General features: G+C 44.8%; 1 protein-coding gene across 17 annotated transcripts in view; it reads right to left on the bottom strand.

The window, feature by feature from the left end:
- LOC138681740 (scavenger receptor cysteine-rich domain-containing protein DMBT1-like) overlaps positions 1–25494 on the bottom strand; it is a 491932-nt gene that overhangs the window by 164889 nt on the left and 301549 nt on the right. For all 17 annotated transcript variants that reach the window (XM_069769545.1, XM_069725880.1, XM_069769547.1 and 14 more), the window contains 3 exons: positions 23826–23849; positions 20863–20877; positions 20631–20787 (listed from right to left, as the gene is read on the bottom strand). In XM_069769545.1, the coding sequence (XP_069625646.1) occupies positions 20631–20787; positions 20863–20877; positions 23826–23849 (196 nt within the window). The remainder of the gene's footprint in view (positions 1–20630; positions 20788–20862; positions 20878–23825; positions 23850–25494) is intronic.

Here is a 25494-nt window from a genome sequence, read left to right as displayed (position 1 = left end):
GCAATATCCCTGGTGATGCTCTCCAAACCTGTGACCATATGAGTGGTAAATGGGTCGACACTGCCCTCACAGATACACACCAGACCATCCCATTCACTTTATCCATGTCTCCATCCCATCAGAAGATTATCTCACTGCTAGTCATTCCCGAGGGAATTGATGAGGTACTCTTAGGGATACCATGGCTACACTACCACTTTTCTCCTCATATAGAGTGGTCCTCAGGAAGAATTCTGGGATGGAATGATTCTTGTGAGGGTAGATGTCTGAGGGAGTGCATTCAGGTTGCTAATACTGAGGTACCCGCAGATCTTTCCTCTCTCCCCAAGCACTATTGCCCCTATGCGGATGTGTTCTTCAAGAGGGCAATGAGGACCCTTCCGCCCCATTGTCTCTATGACTGTCCTATTGACCTCTTTCATGGTGCAGAGCCTCCCCGGGGTCGAGTTTATACCCTATCTCTCCCGGAGACGGAGGCGATGACCCAATACATCCAGGAGAATCTGACAAGAGGATTCATTAGGAAGTCAGTGTCACCTTCAGGGGTGGGTTTCTTCTTCGTGCAGAAGAAGAACAGAGAACTACGTCAATGCATATATTACAGGGGTCTTAACACCATCACCATTAAGAACAAATACCCTCTGCCTCTGATATCTGAGCTATTCGATAGGTTGTGGGGAGCGAGGGTATTTACTAAGCTTGATCTGCGGGGTGCTTATAAACTGATTTGCATAAATGAGGGGGAAGAATGGAAGACGGCATTTAACACCAGGGATGGGCAATATGAATACATGGTGATGCCCTTCAGGCTCTGTAATCATCCTGCCGTTTTCCAAGAGTATGTGTTAGGAGTCGAGTTTCCTCTGCTGCACAGGGGGAATCTCGATCCGTGTCTGCTGCGGTCTCCCATTCTGCTTCGGCCGCAGTGGGCTCTGCTCAGCGGAGGCATCGCTCCCAGCGTCTTGCTGGGACTGATTCTGTGCAAAGGGTTACTGCTGCCTTTTCTGGCTCTCCTGTTGTACCCTGCACTGATCTGCGGCGAGCGGGCTTCTCTGGGACTAAGTCCTTATTTGCACACACTGAGCATGCCCAGGGCAAGATCTCCCGTTGGAGATCGAGGGTCACATGCTCAGGTACTGCAGCACATCCCATTGGTCCTTTTGGCAGGTCCTGAAAGGGCAAAACTTCTGTAGCTGTTTCCTGTGCTGCAGCTATATAAACTGCGCATGACCGCACGGCCATGCGCTAGTATTGTCTTGATATTATGTGTGTGTGTAGATGGATGTATGTCGATGGATGAAATCTCCTAAGTATCCCTCCCTAGAGTTGTTGACTGCTCGCGGATGATGGTAGCTATCTAGCGTCCGACTAGCCATCTGCATGTAACACACATCACAGCATCCTGTTGCTGTGCCCGCCAGTACGGCGCCGTGCGCTTCCTGTGCGCTTTCCTTACCCAAGCCTGGGTGGTTAGTGGCGTCCGTCAGTGCGGCACCGCACGCACTCGCGTGCCTATAGATTCTATTTTATAAGTTTCCTTACACACCCAGTTGCGGTGTTGTGCCAGCAAGTGTCTAATCGGACTTCAATCCTGTGTAGGGGTTGAGTTCGCTGACTTCTTGCTCGCGCTCTATGTGCGGTACTGCGGTCCTGTGACGCAACAGGATCGCTTCCTTCACGCAGGGTGAAGTTAACCCATGTGTGTATACTTAGTACCGCCATATAGTCCGTCTTACTAGCAGCAGGGTCTTTTACCTGCACGGTGGACTTCGGACTGCGAACGCACCTAGTTTCATATTATCTATACTTGGTGCTTTCCGCCGGTCCTTAACATAATACTAGCGCCAAGGTCTGGCTAGTAATGACGGACGATCAGCGTTTACAGCGGTACATCCAGCAGCTGGAGGGAAGGTTGGTGGCTCTTGAGCGTTCAACCTCAGCTGTGGATGTTACTGCTGTCGCTGTTCAGGCTGCAAGTGTGGTTGCAGCTACCTTGTCCACTGCGGCCCCTGTACCGACGCTATCTCGCCTCCCGCTACTAGAGAAATTTTCTGGTGACAGTAAGTCCTGTAGGGGTTTCGTGAGTCAGTGCTCAATACATCTCGAGCTTCTGGCCTCTCATTTCCCTACAGAGCGGGCTAAGGTGGGCTTTATCGTATCTTTACTTTCGGACAGGGCGTTGCAGTGGGCTACGCCGCTGTGGGAGCGTGGCGATCATGTGGTGCAGAGTGCTCCGTTATTCCTGAGCACTCTGAAACAGGTCTTTTTAGGACCTCGTGTCACCCATGATACGGCGCTCCAACTGTTGGCATTGACTCAGGGCTCGTCCTTGGTCAGCCGCTTCCGCACTCTAGCATCTGAGCTGGAGTGGTCGGATAAACCTCTTATTCCTATATTTTGGAGGGGGCTGGCTGACCACGTTAAGGACGCCCTGGCCACTAGGGAGATTCCCACCACACTGGAAGAATTAATAACAGTGTCTACTCGTATTGACCTCCGTTTTCACGAGCGGAGGTTAGAGCGAGCCCAGTGTAGGCAGAGGTTTCGGCTGGCTCCCACCTTCGCCAAACCTTTGGAATCTCCAGTCCAGGCTCCTGAGTCCCATGAACCTAAGGTAGTGTCTCGAGCGGGATCTAAGTCCCGGACCGCTCGTGCACTCCAGGTTTGCCATGTTTGCCAACAGTCAGGACATCTTGCCACCAGATGTCACCAGCGGTCTAGGAAACGTCAGCGTCTAGTGGTAGTAGGTGGAGGTGCACTAGACACGGCGACGTTTGCCTCCAAATTGTCCTTTAAGGGGACAATAACTTTTGGCTCATCCTCCCACTCGGTAGAGCTCTGCGTGGATTCTGGGGCGGAAGGCAATTTCATGTCTTCTGCCTTCGCCCAGCGTCACGCAATACCCCTGGTTATGCTATCTCAACCAGTAACGGTACGAGTGGTGAATGGGTCGACACTCCCCGCACAGATAACACATCAGACCATCCCTTTTACTCTGTCCATGTCACCATCCCATCAGGAGATTATATCTCTGCTCATCATTCCCAAGGGGATTGATGAGGTCCTGTTGGGGATACCTTGGTTACGGTTCCACTCTCCTCACATCGAGTGGTCCTCAGGCAGAATTCTGGGATGGGGTGAATCATGTGGGGGTAGGTGTTACCGAGAGTGTGTTCAGGTTGCTACTACTGAGGTACCCGCAGATCTTTCCTCTCTCCCCAAGCAATACTGGTCTTATGCAGACGTGTTCTCCAAAAAGGCGGCGGAGACCCTTCCGCCCCATCGCTCTTATGACTGTCCTATCGATCTCTTGCCTGATGCAGAGCCTCCCCGGGGTCGAGTTTATCCATTATCTCTCCCGGAGACGGAGGCCATGTCTCAGTACATTCAAGAGAATCTGGCAAGAGGGTTCATTAGGAAGTCAGTGTCACCTGCTGGGGCAGGGTTCTTCTTTGTGCAGAAGAAGAATGGGGAACTACGTCCATGCATAGACTACAGGGGTCTTAACGCTATCACCGTTAAGAACAAGTATCCTTTGCCCTTGATATCCGAGCTCTTTGATAGGCTTCGGGGAGCTAGAGTGTTTACTAAATTAGATCTGCGGGGTGCTTACAACCTGATTCGCATCCGTGAGGGGGACGAATGGAAAACGGCGTTTAACACCAGAGATGGGCATTATGAGTATCTGGTGATGCCCTTCGGGCTCTGTAATGCCCCAGCCGTTTTCCAAGACTTTGTCAACGACATCTTCCGGGATATGCTTTCCACCTCGGTTGTAGTCTATCTGGATGATATTCTCATCTTTTCTCCAGATATTGACTCCCACCGGAGAGATGTTGGCAGAGTCTTCGACCTCTTACGGGCAAACTATCTCTATGCAAAGTTGGAGAAGTGTATGTTTGAGCAGGAGTCTTTACCGTTCCTGGGCTATATCATCTCCGCCCAGGGATTGGCTATGGATCCTGCCAAACTACAGGCTGTGATAGACTGGCAAGAGCCCCATTCTCTTAAGGCGGTGCAGCGCTTTATGGGGTTCATTATTTATTACCGCCAGTTCATTCCCCACTTCTCAACTCTGGTAGCTCCCTTGGTGGCCCTCACCAAGAAGGGAGCGAATCCCAAATTGTGGTCGGAAGAGGTCTCCAAGGCCTTCACTTCTGTTAAGTCTCATTTTGCTAGCGCTCCCATCTTACATCGCCCCGATGTGGATAAGCCATTCCTAATGGAGGTGGATGCCTCATCCATTGGTGCTGGAGCAGTCCTCTATCAAAAGGACGCTCAAGGTCGGAAGCATCCATGCTTCTTCTTCTCTAAGACCTTCACATCAGCGGAGAGAAATTACTCCATCGGGGATAGGGAGTTGCTAGCAATGAAGTTGGCCTTTTCAGAGTGGAGACATCTTCTGGAAGGTGCACGGTTTCCCTTCCAGGTTTTCACGGACCACAAAAATTTGGTGCATTTACACACAGCCCAGCGGCTGAATTCTCGTCAGGCCAGATGGTCCTTATTTTTCTCCCGGTTCCATTTTACTCTGCATTATCTCGCCGGGGAGAAGAATATTCGTGCCGACGCTGTCTCTCGCTCCCTTATGTCAACTGAGGAGGAGGAAGAGGAGCCTCGGCTTATTGTCCCTTCTGAGAGCCTGAGAACCGTCGTGCCGGTTTCGCTAGAGTCTGTGCCTCCGGGCAAGACTTTTGTGCCCATTAATTTGCGACCGGAGGTTCTCTCTTGGGCTCATTCGTCCAGGGTGGGTGGACACTTTGGGACAAAAAGGACATCTGAGCTACTGGCGAGGACGTACTGGTGGCCGCATATGGTCCAGGATGTCAGGGATTATATTCTGGCGTGTGTCTCCTGCGCCAAAAATAAATCTCCGCGTCAAAGGCCAGCTGGGTTGCTCTATCCCTTGCCGGTGGCAGATAGACCCTGGGAGATGGTCGGGATGGACTTTGTCGTGGGTTTACCTGTTATGTTTGCTAATGACAGGTGTTATGAAGGCAATCCAGAAACACAGTGTGCTTAGCGATCAGAGCGCACACAGTGATCTGACAAATACCCAAAAATACAAGAACGAGCTCTGAGACGTGGAAACTCTGTAGACTGCACACCTGATCCTATCCTAAACACAACTAAAAGCGGCTGTGGATTGCGCCTAACAACTACCTAGGCAACTCGGCACAGCCTAAGAAACTAGCTAGCCTGAAGATAGAAAAATAGGCCTGACTTGCCCCAGAGAAATTCCCCAAAGGAAAAGGCAGCCCCCCACATATAATGACTGTGAGTAAAATGAAAAGACAAAACGTAGGGATGAAATAGATTCAGCAAAGTGGGGCCCGATATTCTAGGACAGAGCGAGGACAGTAAAGCGAACTTTGCAGTCTACAAAAAACCCTAAAGCAAAACCACGCAAAGGGGGCAAAAAAAAACCACCGTGCCGAACTAACGGCACGGCGGTACACCCTTTGCGTCTCAGAGCTTCCAGCAAAACAAAAGACAAGCTGGACAGAAAAAAAGCAACAAAAAAGCAACAAGCACTTAGCTATACAGAGCAGCAGGTCACAGGAACAATCAGGAGAAGCTCAGATCCAACACTGAAACATTGACAAGGAGCAAGGATAGCAGCATCAGGCGGAGTTAAGTAATGAAGCAGTTAACGAGCTCACCAGAACACCTGAGGGAGGAAGCTCAGAAGCTGCAGTACCACTTGTAACCACAGGAGTGAATTCAGCCACAGAATTCACAACAGTACCCCCCCTTGAGGAGGGGTCACCGAACCCTCACCAGAGCCCCCAGGCCGACCAGGATGAGCCGCATGAAAGGCACAAACAAGATCGGAAGCATGAACATCAGAGGCAAAAACCCAGGAATTATCTTCCTGAGCATAACCCTTCCATTTAACCAGATACTGGAGTTTCCGTCTAGAAACACGAGAATCCAAAATCTTCTCCACAATATACTCCAATTCCCCCTCCACCAAAACCGGGGCAGGAGGCTCAACAGATGGAACCATAGGTGCCACGTATCTCCGCAACAACGAATCTATGGAATACATTATGTATGGAAAAGGAGTCTGGGAGGGTCAAACGAAAAGACACAGGATTGAGAACCTCAGAAATCCTATACGGACCAATAAAACGAGGTTTAAATTTAGGAGAGGAAACCTTCATAGGAATATGACGAGAAGATAACCAAACCAGATCCCCAACACGAAGTCGGGGACCCACACGGCGTCTGCGATTAGCGAAAAGTTGAGATTTCTCCTGGGACAAGATCAAATTGTCCACTACCTGAGTCCAGATCTGCTGCAACCTATCCACCACAGAATCCACACCAGGACAGTCCGAAGACTCAACCTGTCCTGAAGAGAAACGAGGATGGAACCCAGAATTGCAAAAAAATGGAGAAACCAAGGTAGCCGAGCTGGCCCGATTATTAAGGGCGAACTCAGCCAACGGCAAAAAGGACACCCAATCATCCTGGTCTGCAGAAACAAAACATCTCAGATATGTTTCCAAGGTCTGATTGGTTCGTTCGGTCTGGCCATTAGTCTGAGGATGGAAAGCCGAGGAAAAGGATAGGTCAATGCCCATTCTACCACAAAAGGCTCGCCAAAACCTTGAAACAAACTGGGAACCTCTGTCAGAAACAATATTCTCAGGAATGCCATGCAACCGAACCACATGCTGAAAGAACAAAGGTACCAAATCAGAGGAGGAAGGCAATTTAGCCAAGGGCACCAGATGGACCATTTTAGAAAAGCGATCACAGACCACCCAAATGACTGACATCTTTTGAGAAACGGGAAGGTCAGAAATGAAATCCATCGAAATATGTGTCCAAGGCCTCTTTGGGACCGGCAAGGGCAAAAGCAACCCACTGGCACGAGAACAGCAGGGCTTAGCCCTAGCACAAATCCCACAGGACTGCACAAAAGTACGTACATCCCGTGACAGAGATGGCCACCAGAAGGATCTAGCCACTAACTCTCTGGTACCAAAGATTCCAGGATGACCAGCCAACACCGAACAATGAAGTTCAGAGATAAGTTTATTAGTCCACCTATCAGGGACGAACAGTTTCTCTGCTGGACAACGATCAGGTTTATTCGCCTGAAATTTTTGCAGCACCCGCCGCAAATCAGGGGAGATGGCAGACACAATGACTCCTTCCTTGAGGATACCCGCTGGCTCAGATGAACCCGGAGAGTCGGGCACAAAACTCCTAGACAGAGCATCCGCCTTCACATTTTTAGAGCCCGGAAGGTACGAAATCACAAAGTCGAAGCGGGCAAAAAATAACAACCAACGGGCCTGTCTAGGATTCAAGCGCTTGGCAGACTCGAGATAAGTCAAGTTCTTATGATCAGTCAATACCACCACGCGATGCTTAGCTCCTTCAAGCCAATGACGCCACTCCTCGAATGCCCACTTCATGGCCAGCAACTCTCGATTGCCCACATCATAATTACGCTCAGCGGGCGAAAACTTCCTGGAAAAGAAAGCACATGGTTTCATCACTGAGCAATCAGAACCTCTCTGTGACAAAACCGCCCCTGCTCCAATCTCAGAAGCATCAACCTCGACCTGGAACGGAAGAGAAACATCTGGCTGACACAACACAGGGGCAGAACAAAAACGACGCTTCAACTCCTGAAAAGCTTCCACAGCAGCAGAAGACCAATTAACCAAATCAGCACCCTTCTTGGTCAAATCGGTCAATGGTTTGGCAATGCTAGAAAAATTACAGATGAAGCGACGATAAAAATTAGCAAAGCCCAGGAACTTTTGCAGACTTTTCAGAGATGTCGGCTGAATCCAATCCTGGATGGCTTGGACCTTAACTGGATCCATCTCGATAGTAGAAGGGGTAAAGATGAACCCCAAAATTGAAACTTTCTGCACACCGAAGAGACACTTTGATCCCTTCACAGACAAAGAGTTAGCACGCAGGACCTGAAAAACCATTCTGACCTGCTTCACATGAGACTCCCAATCATCTGAGAAGATCAAAATGTCATCCAAGTAAACAATCAGGAATTTATCCAGATACTCACGGAAGATGTCATGCATAAAAGACTGAAACACAGATGGAGCATTGGCAAGTCCGAACGGCATCACTAGATACTCAAAATGACCCTCGGGCGTATTGAATGCAGTTTTCCATTCATCTCCTTGCCTGATTCTCACCAGATTATACGCACCACGAAGATCTATCTTAGTGAACCAACTAGCCCCCTTAATCCGAGCAAACAAGTCAGATAACAATGGCAAGGGATACTGAAATTTAACAGTGATCTTATTAAGAAGGCGGTAATCAATACACGGTCTCAGCGAACCATCCTTCTTGGCTACAAAGAAGAACCCTGCTCCCAGTGGTGATGACGATGGGCGAATATGTCCCTTCTCCAGGGATTCCTTCACATAACTGCGCATAGCGGCGTGTTCGGGCACGGATAAATTAAATAATCGACCTTTAGGGAATTTACTACCAGGAATCAAATTGATAGCACAATCACAATCCCTATGCGGAGGTAGAGCATCGGACTTGGGCTCTTCAAATACATCCTGATAATCAGACAAGAACTCTGGGACCTCAGAAGGGGTGGATGACGAAATCGACAAAAATGGAACATCACCATGTACCCCCTGACAACCCCAGCTGGATACCGACATGGAATTCCAATCCAATACTGGATTATGGGTTTGTAGCCATGGCAACCCCAACACGACCACATCATGCAGATTATGCAACACCAGAAAGCGAATAACTTCCTGATGTGCAGGAGCCATGCACATGGTCAGCTGGGCCCAGTATTGAGGTTTATTCTTGGCCAAAGGTGTAGCATCAATTCCTCTCAATGGAATAGGACACCGCAAAGGCTCCAAGAAAAACCCACAACGTTTAGCATAATCCAAATCCATCAGATTCAGGGCAGCGCCCGAATCCACAAACGCCATGACAGAAAACGACGACAAAGAGCATATCAAGGTAATGGACAGAAGGAATTTGGACTGTACAGTACCAATGACGGCAGACCTAGCGGACCGCTTAGTGCGCTTAGGACAATCAGAAATAGCATGAGTGGAATCACCACAGTAGAAACACAGACCATTCAGACGTCTGTATTCCTGCCGTTCAACTCTAGTCATAGTCCTATCGCACTGCATAGGCTCAGGTTTAACCTCAGGCAGTACCGCCAAATGGTGCACAGATTTACGCTCGCGCAAGCGTCGACCGATCTGAATGGCCAAAGACAAAGACTCATTCAAACCAGCAGGCATAGGAAATCCCACCATGACATCCTTAAGAGCCTCAGAGAGACCCTTTGTGAACAAAGCTGCCAGCGCAGATTCATTCCACTGAGTGAGTACTGACCATTTCCTAAATTTCTGACAATATACTTCTATATCATCCTGACCCTGGCACAAAGCCAGCAAATTTTTCTCAGCCTGATCCACTGAATTAGGCTCATCGTACAGCAATCCGAGCGCCAGGAAAAACGCATCGACACTACTCAATGCAGGGTCTCCTGGCGCAAGAGAAAATGCCCAGTCTTGAGGGTCGCCGCGCAAAAAAGAAATAATAATCAAAACCTGTTGAATAGGATTACCAGAAGAATGAGGTTTCAAGGCCAGAAATAGCTTACAATTATTTTTGAAACTTAGAAACTTAGTTCTATCTCCAAAAAACAAATCAGGAATAGGAATTCTTGGTTCTAACATAGATTTCTGATCAATAGTATCTTGAATTTTTTGTACATTTATAACGAGATTATCCATTGAAGAGCACAGACCCTGAATATCCATGTCCACACCTGTGTCCAGAATCACCCAAATGTCTAGGGGAAAAAAAAAAAGTGAACACAGAGCAGAAAAAAAAAAAAAATGATGTCAGAACTTTTTCTTTCCCTCTATTGAGAATCATTAGTTTGGCTCCTTGTACTGTTATGTTTGCTAATGACAGGTGTTATGAAGGCAATCCAGAAACACAGTGTGCTTAGCGATCAGAGCGCACACAGTGATCTGACAAATACCCAAAAATACAAGAACGAGCTCTGAGACGTGGAAACTCTGTAGACTGCACACCTGATCCTATCCTAAACACAACTAAAAGCGGCTGTGGATTGCGCCTAACAACTACCTAGGCAACTCGGCACAGCTTAAGAAACTAGGTAGCCTGAAGATAGAAAAATAGGCCTGACTTGCCCCAGAGAAATTCCCCAAAGGAAAAGGCAGCCCCCCACATATAATGACTGTGAGTAAGATGAAAAGACAAAACGTAGGGATGAAATAGATTCAGCAAAGTGGGGCCCGATATTCTAGGACAGAGCGAGGACAGTAAAGCGAACTTTGCAGTCTACAAAAAACCCTAAAGCAAAACCACGCAAAGGGGGCAAAAAAAACCCACCGTGCCGAACTAACGGCACGGCGGTACACCCTTTGCGTCTCAGAGCTTCCAGCAAAACAAAAGACAAGCTGGACAGAAAAAAAGCAACAAAAAAGCAACAAGCACTTAGCTATACAGAGCAGCAGGTCACAGGAACAATCAGGAGAAGCTCAGATCCAACACTGAAACATTGACAAGGAGCAAGGATAGCAGCATCAGGCGGAGTTAAGTAATGAAGCAGTTAACGAGCTCACCAGAACACCTGAGGGAGGAAGCTCAGAAGCTGCAGTACCACTTGTAACCACAGGAGTGAATTCAGCCACAGAATTCACAACATTTACCCAAGTCTCGCGGCTGTACCATCATTTGGGTCATCACCGATCATTTCTCAAAAATGGTGCATTTGGTGCCGCTACCACGGTTACCTTCTGCACGGGCCTTGGCAGCGTTGTTCATTAAACACATCTTCCGCCTACATGGTATGCCTGACAAAATTGTCAGTGACCGGGGTCCCCAGTTTGCGTCTCGGTTCTGGAGAGAGCTTTGTCGTCTTCTCAGTATCGAGTTGAACCTCTCTTCCGCTTATCATCCCGAGACGAATGGGTTGGTAGAGAGGGCCAACCAGACCTTGGTCACATACCTGCGACATTTTGTTTCAGCCAGGCAGGGTGACTGGGCATCCTTGCTATCATGGGCAGAGTTTGCGCTGAACAACGCTGTAGCCGACTCCACTGGACAAACCCCATTCCTTCTCAACTATGGTCAGCATCCACGGGTACCTGTGCCTATGCCCGTGTCTTCCGCAGACTCCAGGGTGGCAGACTGGGCTGTGGAGGCACGGGATATTTGGGACCGCACTCAGGATGCCATTTGGGCCTCTAAGGAGAGAATGAGGTCCTCCGCCGATGCTCATCGGCGCCCCGCTCCGACCTTTGCTCCTGGCGACTTGGTGTGGCTCTCCGCCCGTAACATCAGGCTGCGAGTTGAGTCCACTAAGTTTGCTCCTCGCTACTTGGGCCCCTTCAAGGTCCTCGAACAGGTTAATCCTGTGGTCTACCGTCTGGCCCTTCCTCCACGCCTTGGTATCACCGACACCTTTCATGTGTCCCTCCTTAAGCCCGTATACATGTCCCGGTTTTCTGAGTCATCTGCCGAGACATCGGGTTCGTCTACGGACGATTTCGAGGTGAACGCTATCTTGGGGTGCAAGGTGGTACGTGGCAAAAAATTTTTTTTTGGTGGACTGGAAGGGTTACGGTCCTGAGGATAGGTCCTGGGAGCCTGCTGAGGACATTCGGGCTCCGCAGCTTATTGCTGCCTTCGAATGTAGCGAGGCCCAAGGAGGGGGGGGCCCTAGGGGAGGTAATGTTAGGAGTCGAGTTTCCTCTGCTGCACAGGGGGGATCTCGATCCGTGTCTGCTGCCGTCTCCCATTCTGCTTCGGCCGCAGTGGGCTCTGCTCAGCGGAGGCGTCGCTCCCAGCGTCTTGCTGGGACTGATTCTGTGCAAAGGGTTACTGCTGCCTTTTCTGGCTCTCCTGTTGTACCCTGCACTGATCTGCGGTGAGCGGGCTTCTCTGGGACTAAGTCCTTATTTGCACACACTGAGCATGCCCAGGGCAAGATCTCCCGTTGGAGATCGAGGGTCACATGCTCAGGTACTGCAGCACATCCCATTGGTCCTTTTGGCAGGTCCTGAAAGGGCAAAACTTCTGTAGCTGTTTCCTGTGCTGCAGCTATATAAACTGCGCATGACCGCACGGCCATGCGCTAGTATTGTCTTGATATTATGTGTGTGTGTAGATGGATGTATGTCGATGGATGAAAGCTCCTAAGTATCCCTCCCTAGAGTTGTTGACTGCTCGCGGATGATGGTAGCTATCTAGCGTCCGACTAGCCATCTGCATGTAACACACATCACAGCGTCCTGTTGCTGTGCCCGCCAGTACGGCGCCGTGCGCTTCCTGTGCGCTTTCCTTACCCAAGCCTGGGTGGTTAGTGGCGTCCGTCAGTGCGGCACCGCACGCACTCGCGTGCCTATAGATTCTATTTTATAAGTTTCCTTACACACCCAGTTGTGGAGTTGTGCCAGCAAGTGTCTAATCGGACTTCAATCCTGTGTAGGGGTTGAGTTCGCTGACTTCTTGCTTGCGCTCTATGTGCGGTACTGCGGTCCTGTGACGCAACAGGATCGCTTCCTTCACGCAGGGTGAAGTTAACCCATGTGTGTATACTTAGTACCGCCATATAGTCCATCTTACTAGCAGCAGGGTCTTTTACCTGCACGGTGGACCTCGGACTGCGAACGCACCTAGTTTCATATTATCTATACTTGGTGCGTTCCGCCGGTCCTTAACAGTATGTGAACGATATCTTCCAGGATATTCTCATCACCTCGGTTGTCATCTATCTGGATGATATTCTCACCTACTCTCCAGATATAAGCTCCCACAAGAGAGATGTTTGCAAAGTCTTCGACCTCCTACGGGCAAACTCCCTCTATGCCAATTTGGAGAAGTGTGTGTTTGAGCAGGAGTCCTTGTCCTTCCTGGGCTATATCATCTCCACCCGCGGATTGGCCATGGATCCTGCCAAGCTACAGGCTGTGATGGACTGGCAAGAATCCCATTATCTTAAAGCTGTGCAGGGCTTTATGGGGTTCATTAATTACTATCGCAAGTTCATTCCCCACTTCTCAACTATGGTAGCTCCCTTGCTTGCCCTCACCAAGAAGGGAGCAAATCCCAAATTGTGGCCAGAGGAGGTCTCCAATGCCTTTCTCGCTATTAAGTCATACTTCGCTAGCGCTCCCATTCCACATCGCCACGATGTTGATAAACCATTTATTATGGAGGAGGATGCCTCTTCCATCGGTGCTGGAGCAGTCCTCTTCCAGAAGGATGCTCAAGGTCGGAATCATCCTTGCTTCTTCTTCTTCAAGACCTTCACACCTGTAGAGAGGAATTATTACATCGGGGACAGGGTGTTGCTAGCCATGAAGTTGGCCTTTTCGGAGTGGAGACACCTCCTGGAGGGGGCTCACTTTCCCTTCCAAGTTTCACACTGGGGGAGAACTAACCCACGTGTGAGCAAGGGTCCCTCCGCCATTACTCAGCAGCAGGTTCCATCTCTGCACGGTGGACCCCGGACTGCGATCGCACCTCATACCATCCTTATAATTATTTGGTGCATTCTGCCAGCCCTAACACTATGTTAATTATTTAATGCACTTGCTGTTTGACTTATTTATTTTCATTAAGGTATATGCACACATTGTCTTTTCCTTGGTTTTGTTTGCTTCCATGGCTAGTCTGAACATCCTTTTACATCCTGCATGTTTTCAAGTCATACTCCGGGCTCAGTTTTCTGGGTTTTTTTAACACCACAAATATGGCAGTTCCAGGCCATAGGAGACTGCAGTCTGTGTCCAACCACATCTCCTATGCTGTGGCTGTCTCAGCTATGAACTGTGTATATCCCCAAAGATGTCCACTTTACAGCTGTGGGAAGAGCAAAGCACCATTTTTTGCAACCTAGGTCTGCGCGCTGAACTGCAATTTCCCCCTTTCTCTGCTCAGTATTCAACCAACAATGAGGGGTGACAGGTGATACATTCATACCCTGTGAACATTTCCACATTTTTTCACGTTACACCCACAAACTTAAAATTATTTTATTGGGATAATATGTATTTGGGAAGTATAAAGGAAATTATACATGGTTTCATAACTGTTTTAAAATTATAAATCAGAAAATTTTGACGTCCATTTGTATTCAGCCCACTGTAGTTTGATAACCATAAAAAAACTTTGAGTTATCAAATGCCTTCAGGAGTCACACATAATTAGTAAATTAAGTCCACTTGTTTGTAATTTATTCTCCGTATAACTACAGCTGTTCTTTGAAGGCCTCAGATGTTTGTTTGAAAATATTAAGGGAAAAACGGCATCATGGACACCAAGGAACAGGTCCGGGATAAAGTTGTAAAGAAAAGTAAAGAAGGGTTAAGTTATAAAAACAATAGCCCAAGCTCTGAACATCTCATCATCTAAAAATGTAAGGAGTATGACAAAACTGCAAATCTACCAAAACATGGCTGGCCCCCTTAATTGACATCCCAAGCAAGAACACTAATTAGAGGTGCAGCCAAGAGGTCCATGGTCACTCTAGAGGAACTGCAGAGGTCCACAGATCAGGTGAGAGAATCTGTGTACAGAACAACTATTAGGCATCATATACTTCCCTAATCTGGCCTTTATTGAAGAATGGCAAGAACAAAGCTATTTTTCAAAGCAATACATAAGAAGTCTTGTTTGCTGTTTTCAAAAAAAGCCATGTAACGGACACGACTAGCATATGAAAAATTATGCTCTGGACAGATGAGACCAAAGTTGAACTTTTTGAGTTAAATGCAAAAGGCTATATATCTATGTGACTGAAAACTAACACTGTACACACCCTGAAATTACCATCCCCACCGTCAAACATGTTAGTGGCAGTATCATGCTTTGGGGATGCTTTTGTTCAGCAGGGACAGAGAAGCTGGTCAGAGTTGATGGGAAGATGGATGGAGCTAAAGACAAGGGCAATTCATGTGTTTGATTTGTTTGATGTATTTGATTCCTGACGTAAATCCCATTTAGAATCTGTGTCCAATTTCACTGAACTAGAGCTAATTTGCAAGGAAGAACTGGGCACATTTTTCAGCCTCCAGTTGCACAAAGCTGGAAGGGACATACCTCAAAACACTTGAAGCAGTATTTGCAGTGAACGGCGGTCCTACAAAGCATTAACTCAGGGGTGGCTGAATATAAATGCATGTCACAATTTTCAGATTTATAGTTTTAAAATATTTTAGAAAACCATGTATCATTTCCTTTACACTTCAAAAATACTTGGTACTTTGTGTTGGTATATTACAAAAAATACAAATAAAATACATTTACGTTTGTGGTTGTAATGTGAGAAAATGTGGAAAATTTCACAGGATATGAATACTTTTTCAAGACACTTTATTCTGCTGAGCCGTTTATCTAATACTATAATGTGATAGAGGCCTTGTATCTAATCTTATCATATGTGATACATTGAGCAGTACAGAAATTGCGCTGCCAGTCGTTCTTAGTGACATTGTCCACATCTCACATCTCACTTTGCAGTCACCAACAAAATGTCTTTGCACTCTGATTCTAAGCTCCATCCTCCCTTACCCTTTCTCAAAGACCAAGAAGGAGTGACATCAGATTCATGACACCAGATCCCTCCCAATTTTACTGCCAATATAATATGAGCTAATAATACCCTAGAGTTTCATGACAAATTTCAGCAGCTGCTCCGTGTAGTATTTAATCCCTTTACCCTGAAGGTGGTTTGCATGTTAATGACCAGGCCAATTTTTGCAATACTGATCACTGTCACTTTATGAGGTAATAAGTCTGGTACGCTTCAACGGATTCTGGTGATTCTGATAATGTTTTTTGGTGACATATTGCACTTCATGATAGTGGTAAAATTTCTTCCATATGACTTGCATTTATTTGTGAAAAAAATGGAAATTTGGCAAAAATTTAGAAAATTTAGCAATGTTCAAACTTTGAATTTTTATGCCCTTAAACCACAAAGATATGTCACACAAAATACTGTAGTTAATAAATAACATTTCCCACATGTCTACTTTGCATTAGCACAATTTTAGACCAAAAAATGTTTTGCTAGGAAGTTATAAGGGTTAAAAGTTGACCAGCGATTTTTCAAACAAAATTTACAAAACCATTTTTTTTAGGGACCACCTCACATTTGAAGTCACTTATGGGTCTATATGATAGAAAATGCCAAAAAGTAACACTAAAAACTTTACCCCTCAGGGTACTCAAAACCACATCCAAGAAGTTGCTTCCCAGTAATTTTTGGAATGTGGAAAAAAATAACATTTACGGTAACTTTTTTCATAAAAAATTTACTTGAGATCCAATTTTTTTTTATTTGACAAGGGTAAGAGGAAAAATGGACCCTACAATTTGTTCTGTAATTCCTTCTGAACATGCTGACACCCCATATGAGGGAGAAAACCACTGTTTGGGTGCACGTCAAAGCTCGGAAGGGAAGCGCCATTTGAGTTTTTGAATATAAAATTTCCTGGAAATTTCCTTGAATCATTAGCAGATGTTGGAAAGTCTCTGATGTACCTAAACAGTGGAAACCCCCTACAAGTGACCCCATTTTGGAAACTAGACTCCTCAAGGAATATACAGGGTGGAGCGCGGTAATTTGCTGATTTGGGAATGAAATAAAAAAATTATGATCATTAGAAAAATTTATTTTATATTTTAATTATACTGAACAGTAATGGAATTTTTAAATTACATGGTTTTAAATAGTGTATCTGGCAAATGTCGACCTTCGCTATCCACACACTGCTGCATACGTTTTCTGAAGTTTTCATGAACTCTAACAAGCATGTCCACTGGTATTCTGCCAATTTCAGCTTCAATATTGTTCCTTAGGTCTTCCAAGGTGTTGGGACGGTTGATATACACCTTAGACTTCAGGTAACCCCAAAGGAAAAAATCGCATGGGGCTAAATCTGGTGAGCGTGCTGGCCAGTTCACATCTCCCCTCAAAGAGATAAGCCATCCAGGAAACATTTGCCTCAAACAATTCATGGTAACCCTCGCTGTGTGTGCAGTGGCACCATCCTGTTGGAACCATGTATCCTCTAGTTCCATTGCCTCAAGAGCCGGCTGAAAATAATCCTGTATCATAGACAAGTACCGTTCGGAGTTCACAGTTATGGCACGACCATTATCCTGAAAAAAGTAAGGACCAATGATGCCTACTCGTGATATGGCGCACCACACAGTGACGCGGTCCGAATGCAGAGGTCTCTCGTGAACTTCTCTGGGGTTTGTTTCACTCCAGTAATGCATATTTTGTTTGTTTACACACCCACTGAGGTGAAAATGTGCCTCATCAGAAAAAAACACAATTGCGTCACGGGGTACCGTTGCTAACATGTCTTCACAAGAGGTCCGCCGTGTCAAATAGACGAAAAGCACGCTGCACTGCAATAATCGAGTGGGCATTTGAAAAATACGCTTCAACACAAAATGACCTCTCCTCACGTGTCCACTGCATGATGGCAACTGAAAGGCAGAGGAATACAAATCTCCCATCAGCCACTGTAAGCCACACCCACTCTCCCCTCTCTTCGACCGACAGTGCCGCCACAGCATGCAGTGCAAAAAAGCAAATTACCGCGCTCCACCCTGTATTTAGATGTACGGTTAGCAACTCGAACCCCCAGGTGCTTCACAGAAGTTTATAACGTTGAGCCATGAAAATAATAAAATCACATTTCCCCCCCCAAAATGTTATTTTGGCCAAAAATTTAGCATTTTTATAAGGGTAACAGGAGAAAGTTTACCATACAATTTGTTTTTTAATTTCTCTTGAGTACCCTGATACCCCATATGTGGGGGAATACTACTTTTGAGGCACAGTGCAAAGCTCAGAAGGGAAGAGGCGCCATATTGGAGTCCAATGGTTTGAGGGTGCCATGTCACATTGGCGGAGCCCCAGAGGTGCCAGAAGAACAGAAACACCCTATATGTGAACTCATTTTACAAACTACACTCCCCAATGAATTCATATAGGGGTGCAGTAATCATATTGACACCACATCTGCCTCACTGAATTTCATACCATTGAGAAAGAATAAATTACATTTTTACCACTAAAATGTTGTTTTAGCCACAAGCTTTTAATTTTTTAAAGGGCTAATAGAAAAGGTTTTTTTTTTGCAACAAACGGAGGTCAATTTTTTCCGGAGTGCGCCAATAACGTACATGTAATTGGGAAATATTTTTTAGGCATAGTGCAAAGCTCAGAAGGCAAGGAGTGCCAGATTTTACTGTTATTGTTTGCAAGTGCCATGATCCACTGGGTGAGCCCATGAGGTGCCAGAGCAGCAGAACCCCCATAAGTGACCCCATTTTACAAACTACACTATCAATGAATTCATCTAGGGGTGCACTGATCATAATGACACCACGGGTATGTCACAGAATTTTATACCATTGGGCAGTGAAGAACAAAGAGCTACATTTTTACCACCAAAATGTTGTTTTAGCCCCAGATTTTACATTTTCACACAAGAAGTGGGTAAAAATGGCTGCATAATTTTTCCCACAATGTCTACTGACCGTGGCGATACCCCATATGTGGCTGTTTAGCACTACTTATTCATACAGAGAGACTTGGGAAGAACGGAGCACAATTTGTCTCCTGGAGCACAGATTTTCCTAGAACAGTGTGTAGACTCCATATACAGAGCTCGTATTTGCTAGAAGAGCAGAATCAAGTGTCCACATTTTGGAAATTATACCCCTTTTGGAATTTATCTTCAGGTCTAGTGACTATTTTGAATCTATGGGTATTTTCCATAAACATACAGCAATGTTGCAATGAAAATTGCAAGCTGCCATTGTAGTGACCAGTACGCTGTAGTGACCAGTACATTGCAGTCACCAGTAAATTAAGCCCAGCCTGTGCTTCTGGATACATGCACCTGTACGTTAGGCGGCCTCTCATCCCTTCAGAAATGTCAAACATGTGGATGCTATGTGTGGTCTGGGTATACTGTGGGACTCAGAAGGGAGGGGACTTTTGGATTTGGGAGTGGAGAATTTGCTTAATTTCTTTTGGCGGGTGAGGAGCCATTTTGCTTTTCCACAGCCTCTGTACTACCAGTAACGTGGAAGCCTCCTATATTTCCGTTAACAGATGACGGACCTGAGTGGGGACATGCTTTTTTATGGATTGAGAGTTGAAACTTTTATTAGGAACATTTTACATAATGTTTGGGATCACATTTATCCAGCGCTCTACACAGAGCACTTACTTTGGGGTTTCCACCTAAATCTCTGAGTGACGTGACAGATGAATCCCCCAAGCGATCTATTCACTATAATGATGCAGCAGAGTTACTCTGGACTCGGTCTGGCCTCTGTTCAGGGGTGAAAAAAACCAAGAAATTAAAAAAAAGACCTAAAAAATATACTTTTATTGTAAATAAATAATAAAAAAAAATAATAAAAAAAAATAAGGAACCACTTATAACCTATAAACCAAAAGTAGGGATCCTAAGGGTCAGGATTAGCTCGTAATAAATTATAGAACACAAAAAATAGTAATACTAGGAAAGGACTAGGGAGGATAGTGGTGCCTCACCCTAAGCTATTCCCTTCCTTGCAGCGGAGGTTGGCACCCTGGGATACGAAATGGCGCCCCCGCTCAACGTCGACTGACCCTGATGACCCTAATAGGTATCCCTACCACAAGCCACCACCCAAACAAACACCACAAAAACAGAAAGAAGTGAATATATACACTAAAATGCTGTAGCTAGTATTGACTGCTGGCAATAGCGGTGAGCTTCATACAATAGACTCTAAGAGATTACTAAAGGTACCGTCACACTAAGCGACGCTGCAGCGATACCGACAACGATCCGGATCGCTGCAGCGTCGCTGTTTGGTCGCTGGAGAGCTGTCACACAGACCGCTCTCCAGCGACCAACGATGCCGGTAACCAGGGTAAACATCGGGTTACTAAGCGCAGGGCCGCGCTTAGTAACCCAATGTTTACCCTGGTTACCATCCTAAAAGTAAAAAAAAACAAACGCTTCATACTTACCTTCAGCTGTCTGTCCCCGGCGCTCTGCTTCTCTGTACTGGCTGTGAGCACAGCGGCCGGAAAGCAGAGCGGTGACGTCACCGCTTTGCTTTCCGGCCGCTGTGCTCACAGTGAGTGCAGGAAAGCACAGCGCTGGGGACAGACAGCTGAAGGTAAGTATGAAGCGTTTGTTTTTTTTGTTTTTTAGGATGGTAACCAGGGTAAACATCGGGTTACTAAGCGCGGCCCTGTGCTTAGTAACCCAATGTTTACCCTGGTTACCAGTGAAGACATCGCTGAATCGGTGTCACTCACGCCGATTCAGCGATGTCTGCGGGAGATCCAGCAACGAAATAAAGTTCTGGCCTTCTAGCTCCGACCAACGATGTCACAGCAGGATCCTGATCGCTGCTGCCTGTCAAACTGAACGATATCGCTAGCCAGGACGCTGCAACGTCACGGATTGCTAGCGATATCGTTCAGTGTGAAGGCACCTTAACAAGTATCTAAAGCATTATTCTTTGACAAAGTAGTTTGTAAAATCACAAATGGATTTAAATACTAAATAACTTACTCAAAATGAAGGAAAAATAGCCGTATGTAATAGCCCACAGGTACACGGATGTGCCAAGTACAGTGAGAATTAGCAGGGTACAGATTTGGATAGAATGGACTTGTTATGTTCCCATTCATTTGGGTCAACAGACCACCACAGTTTGTGTACGATGAATCTGAAACAAATGAGGAAATAGTCAACACAAATTTTCTCTTCAATGATGAGCAAGGAAAAATCATATGGAGCATACCTGTTGTGAAGTGACCTAGAGAAGACAGAAAAGAAAACAAGATAAAAATAAAAAAACTCTTATTAGCAGCTGCATTTACAATAGTCTTATTATTACTATTTATTTCTATCACTTTTTTAATGATGTTATGTTGTCACATTTATTTTAAACATTAAAATCTAAATAGCACAAATAATTGTCATTAGATGCGATAGCTGTGGCCGTGCGATCTTGTAGAGGAGGATACCTGTCTGGAAACTTTGAAACACCAAACAACACACTATATAATCTGTGTGTTTAGTGTATCAACTGTTATACAGCTTATACAGGTGGATCTGAGAAGTTTGCAAAGAAAAACTCGAAAAGACCAACCCTTTTGACATTCAAATTTGCCAGGTTGGACAAATTGTTTCCAAAAATTCTATTTGCATTGACTAAAGTCGATGTGAATTACAATACTGCAAAGCATGCTATTACCCTGAGAAAACATCTGTAACTCATGGTGTTCTAGGACTGTATCCATCCTTCTTCAATCTCCTTATTGAAACTCAGCCTTAGTAAAGTGACCTCACCATAAAAATGTATATTAACCCCGTATTAACCAATAGCCCTTATAACGACATAATGCACTAGTAGACTTTTCATGTCTTTTTTTTAAATCTTGACTTTAGTCTGAACATTAAAGCTGCAGCCAATCATTGAGCACATCAGCTCAGATGGTACAAGCTGCCGATCTTATTGATTGGCTGCACCAGTGCAACGGATCAACAGAAACCGAGGCAGTGGTGGAGTGGCTGAATCTGTGGAGGGTAACTTAAAGGGAACCTGTCACCCACAAAATGGAAGTTGAGCTAAGCCCACCGGCATCAGGTGCTTATCTACAGCATTCTGAAATGCTGTAGATAAGCCCTTGATGCATCCTGAAAGATGAGAAAAAGAGGTTAGATTATACTCACCCAGAGGTGTTCCCACTGCAGTCCGGTCCAATGGGCATCGCGGTCCGGTCTGGGGCCTCCCATCTTCATAGGATGACATCCTCTTCTTGTCTTCACGCTGCGGCTCTGGCGCAGGCGTACTTTGTCTGCCCTGTTAAGTACTGCAGTGCGCAGGTGCTGGGCCTCTCTGACCTTTCCCGGCACCTGCGCACTGCAGTACTTTGCTCTGCCCTCAACAGGGCAGGCAAAATACGCCTGTGCCAGAGCCACAGGGTGAAGACAAAAAGAGGACGTCATCGTAAGAAGATGGGAAGCCCCGAACCCGGAGCGTGACGCCCATCAGATTGGACCGCCTGCCCAGGTGAGTATAATCTAACCTCTTTTTTTAATCTTTCAGGTTACATTGGGGGCTTATTTACAGCATTACAGAATGCTGTAGATAAGCCCCTGATGGTGGTGGGCTTAGCTCAACTTCCATTTTGGGGGTGACAGGTTTCCTTTAAGCTCAGTTTCGTATTTAACATATCACTGAGCCTGGACGCAAGAAGTAACTGAAAAGGGACACTCCTATTAATGTTCCCTGCTTGAAACCATAGCAATCAGCGGCAACAGTTATTTAAAATTAGCAAGTGTCTAATGTAGCAACAGAAGAAATTAAGTCGAATATGCTGCTTATTCAAGATAATAGGTAAGTATTGCTACCTAGCTGCCTACTTCACCACAGACTGAAGATTCAGATATTGTAGGCTGCTTAAATTGCATACATTGTCAAAGAATTATTCATTTTTTTTTGTGGGGGGGGATGTCTGCTTCACTGCTGCTTATACAAAGGCAATGTAAAAAATGTGGCTTTTTCACATGGAGAGTACAAAAATTATCCTTGTTTGGGGAGTATCAAGAGCTCTGTTTTGGCAAAAAAAAAGTGATATCTTTTCTCAATCTGTCCAAAATTTCCTTTTATTTACGGAGAAAAAACATGTGTTAAGCTTTTCACATGAAGAAGTAAGATGAAAGAAGCTGGGAGTGAAAAAATTATCTCTTTTTTTGGGATCTGCCACAGGTATGCAATTCAGAAAATGATTAAGCAATTATAAACACTTTATCAACCTGTTCAAAAATTCTCAATTTTTTTTAGTAGGCTAGCTGTTTTCAAGATAAATAAGAAATGATTTGTCAACAATACTTTCACAAAATTAGCCGTATTTTGGGATTTTTTTAATGCTTGTGTCTACTCAAGACAGTATGCTTTACATATGCCATACATTATAGCTATAAAAGACAGTGGGCAGCCAGGAGATATGGGCAGCCTCCCACATCATCAACAGATGCAATGTTATTTGCACCAATACTGACTGCAGAACAAGCAGATTTTGCCCCAGACAGTACATAAGCCACACATCACTTATGTTGTGTGTTACTGCAGTAAAAGCCTCTTCCTCTACTGAAATCAGTACCTTACTGGTTCCTAAGATTTCTCCACCACAGAATCATTGACTTCTTTGATTTGGCTGACATTTGCTTTTGTGTAGGAAATGGTCTGAACTCCTTGCCGCCTGCCTGATTTCCACATCAAGATTTGCCCTTGCCACTACTACTTTCAATCCCCTACAACCTCAAATCACTGGTCTAGCAACATAGCTTGGCATTTAAATTGTGTTCTCTGTCTCCTTTGCCCCATGTCATCTGACCCCTAAAGACTGAAATGAATAGGCGGCAACAGCATTCTGCGTGGTCATGGACAAATTGGACAATTGAAATAGTAATTCAAGAACTACACATTACTAATTACATGATCTTTCTTGAAAGATTTTTAAAAAACGTTAGCCATGTGCCTCTATAAATTAGGCTGCGACAAGAAAAGCTAGGAAGATCCAAGTCCCTAAAGCAAGCACCTGCAACAGACCTCTGTATTCAGATCGTGTGCATAGCGTGTATATTACATATATCACAATATTTTACCAACAGATTATAGAATTTATCTAAATATTTATATATGTCTGAAAAATTTCAATTTCATAATCCTACAAAATGAAATAGAGACATTGTTACCTGGACCTGAAGTGGTTGGATGACCTGTGGAAATGAAAATAAACACAATTTAGAATAACATTTATTTAAAAATTAACTCCAACTCTAAACTACTATTTCTTTTGATGATATTGCTCTACCTCTTTATCAGAACATCTGACTACGAGAGCAAACCTTATGAAACTCAGTACCGATGGCTCATTATCGTGGTCAAACTTTAAGGGATTGTCCTCCCCGGAGGGAATTTTCAGCAAGTTTTGCAGTATGCTAGTATAACAATAAAATAATGATGTCAAAGTATAGAATTTATGCAGACAAAGAAAGGCCTCTGAATTAAATGATCACTTTTGTAAAAATGGCTTTTCACCCTGTGCCTCACAATTAATTAGGGGGTGTTTCACTAGTAATGCCCAACCTGGAGCTTCCTAAGCACTAAATTAGTGAACCTCCTTTCTTCAGTGCAATCCTACTCTGTGACATACTGAAGAAAGGAGGAGCACAAAACTTATCGCTCCTCCCTTCTAAAGCTGCACGCTACACTTCTGAGTGATAATGAAAGGGGGAACCGCCCCATACTGTGTGCACGCCATTGACTCCTGCATAGTTAATGTGCATGCACAGCACCATGGTTAGGTTTTAAGCAGCGCTTGCTCTAGCCAAGTGAGCGCTATCAATCAGAGTCAGGGAACTGCTCAGTGTGCAAATTGACAGAGGCATAATGGTTTATGAAATTCTTGGTTAAGTCAATGGTGCACCAAAACCCCCTCATTTGCACATGTGAAATGTACATTGCAATATATATTGTTAAATCCCCTATACAGGTATGCAATTAACCCATTACTTGCCAACTTAGCAATTTTCATTTTTTTTTTTTAATGACAGATTTTTAATGATTTGGGTCCTAATGAATCAGAAACATAATCTGCAAAATTTTTACAAGTACGGATTTTTCAGAAAAAGGCATCCCAATATTCAATTAAAAATGACAATGACATGATTTCCTATTTTGAAAACATTCATGTTACAAACACAACACAAAAAATTGGACCTAATTATAAAAATTATAAAAACTTGGTTGCTAGAAGCTAAAGATTAGGCGTCCCAAAAAAAGGACATTAGTAGATAATGGGTTAATTCAGCTTACATTTCAGATGTTGCAGACTCCCTTTAAGCATACTGTCTGCAAATTAATTTGCATATCAAACTAATTCTAAAGTGTTAGAAAATTATAGCAAAATAATTTGTTGTGACTCCCTTTAAGCATACTGATTGCAAATTAATGTGTATATCAAACTACCGTAATTCTAAAGTGTTAGAAACTTGCAGCAAAATCATTTGCTGTGACTTTTTTGCTTGTGTATGTCTGATCTGAATTAGTGTAGATTATATCAGATTTTATCCATTGTAAGAAATATTTCTAGCACTTTATATTTTTTCAAGTACATTTGAATTAAACTGAAACACACCTTAGAGCTGGAAAATTATGAATATGTGGGCAAGTGAATGTGCCATTTTCAACCTAGATTTAGTCCTAAAAATGTGTGCTACTTTTTATTTATGTACCCTTTTATGATATGTTTAGCTCACTTACATACTCTATTGTGCTACATAGCTATTAATGTGAATGACTAACATAGTTAGCATTTATTTTAAAGTTGAACAGCTACTTCCATTTGGACAAACCTTATTT

Source organism: Ranitomeya imitator, chromosome 5, assembly GCF_032444005.1.
Source record: "Ranitomeya imitator isolate aRanImi1 chromosome 5, aRanImi1.pri, whole genome shotgun sequence".
NCBI lineage: Eukaryota > Metazoa > Chordata > Amphibia > Anura > Dendrobatidae > Ranitomeya > Ranitomeya imitator.
Note: the sequence above shows the minus strand (reverse complement) of the source record. Positions and strands in the feature narration are given on the sequence as shown.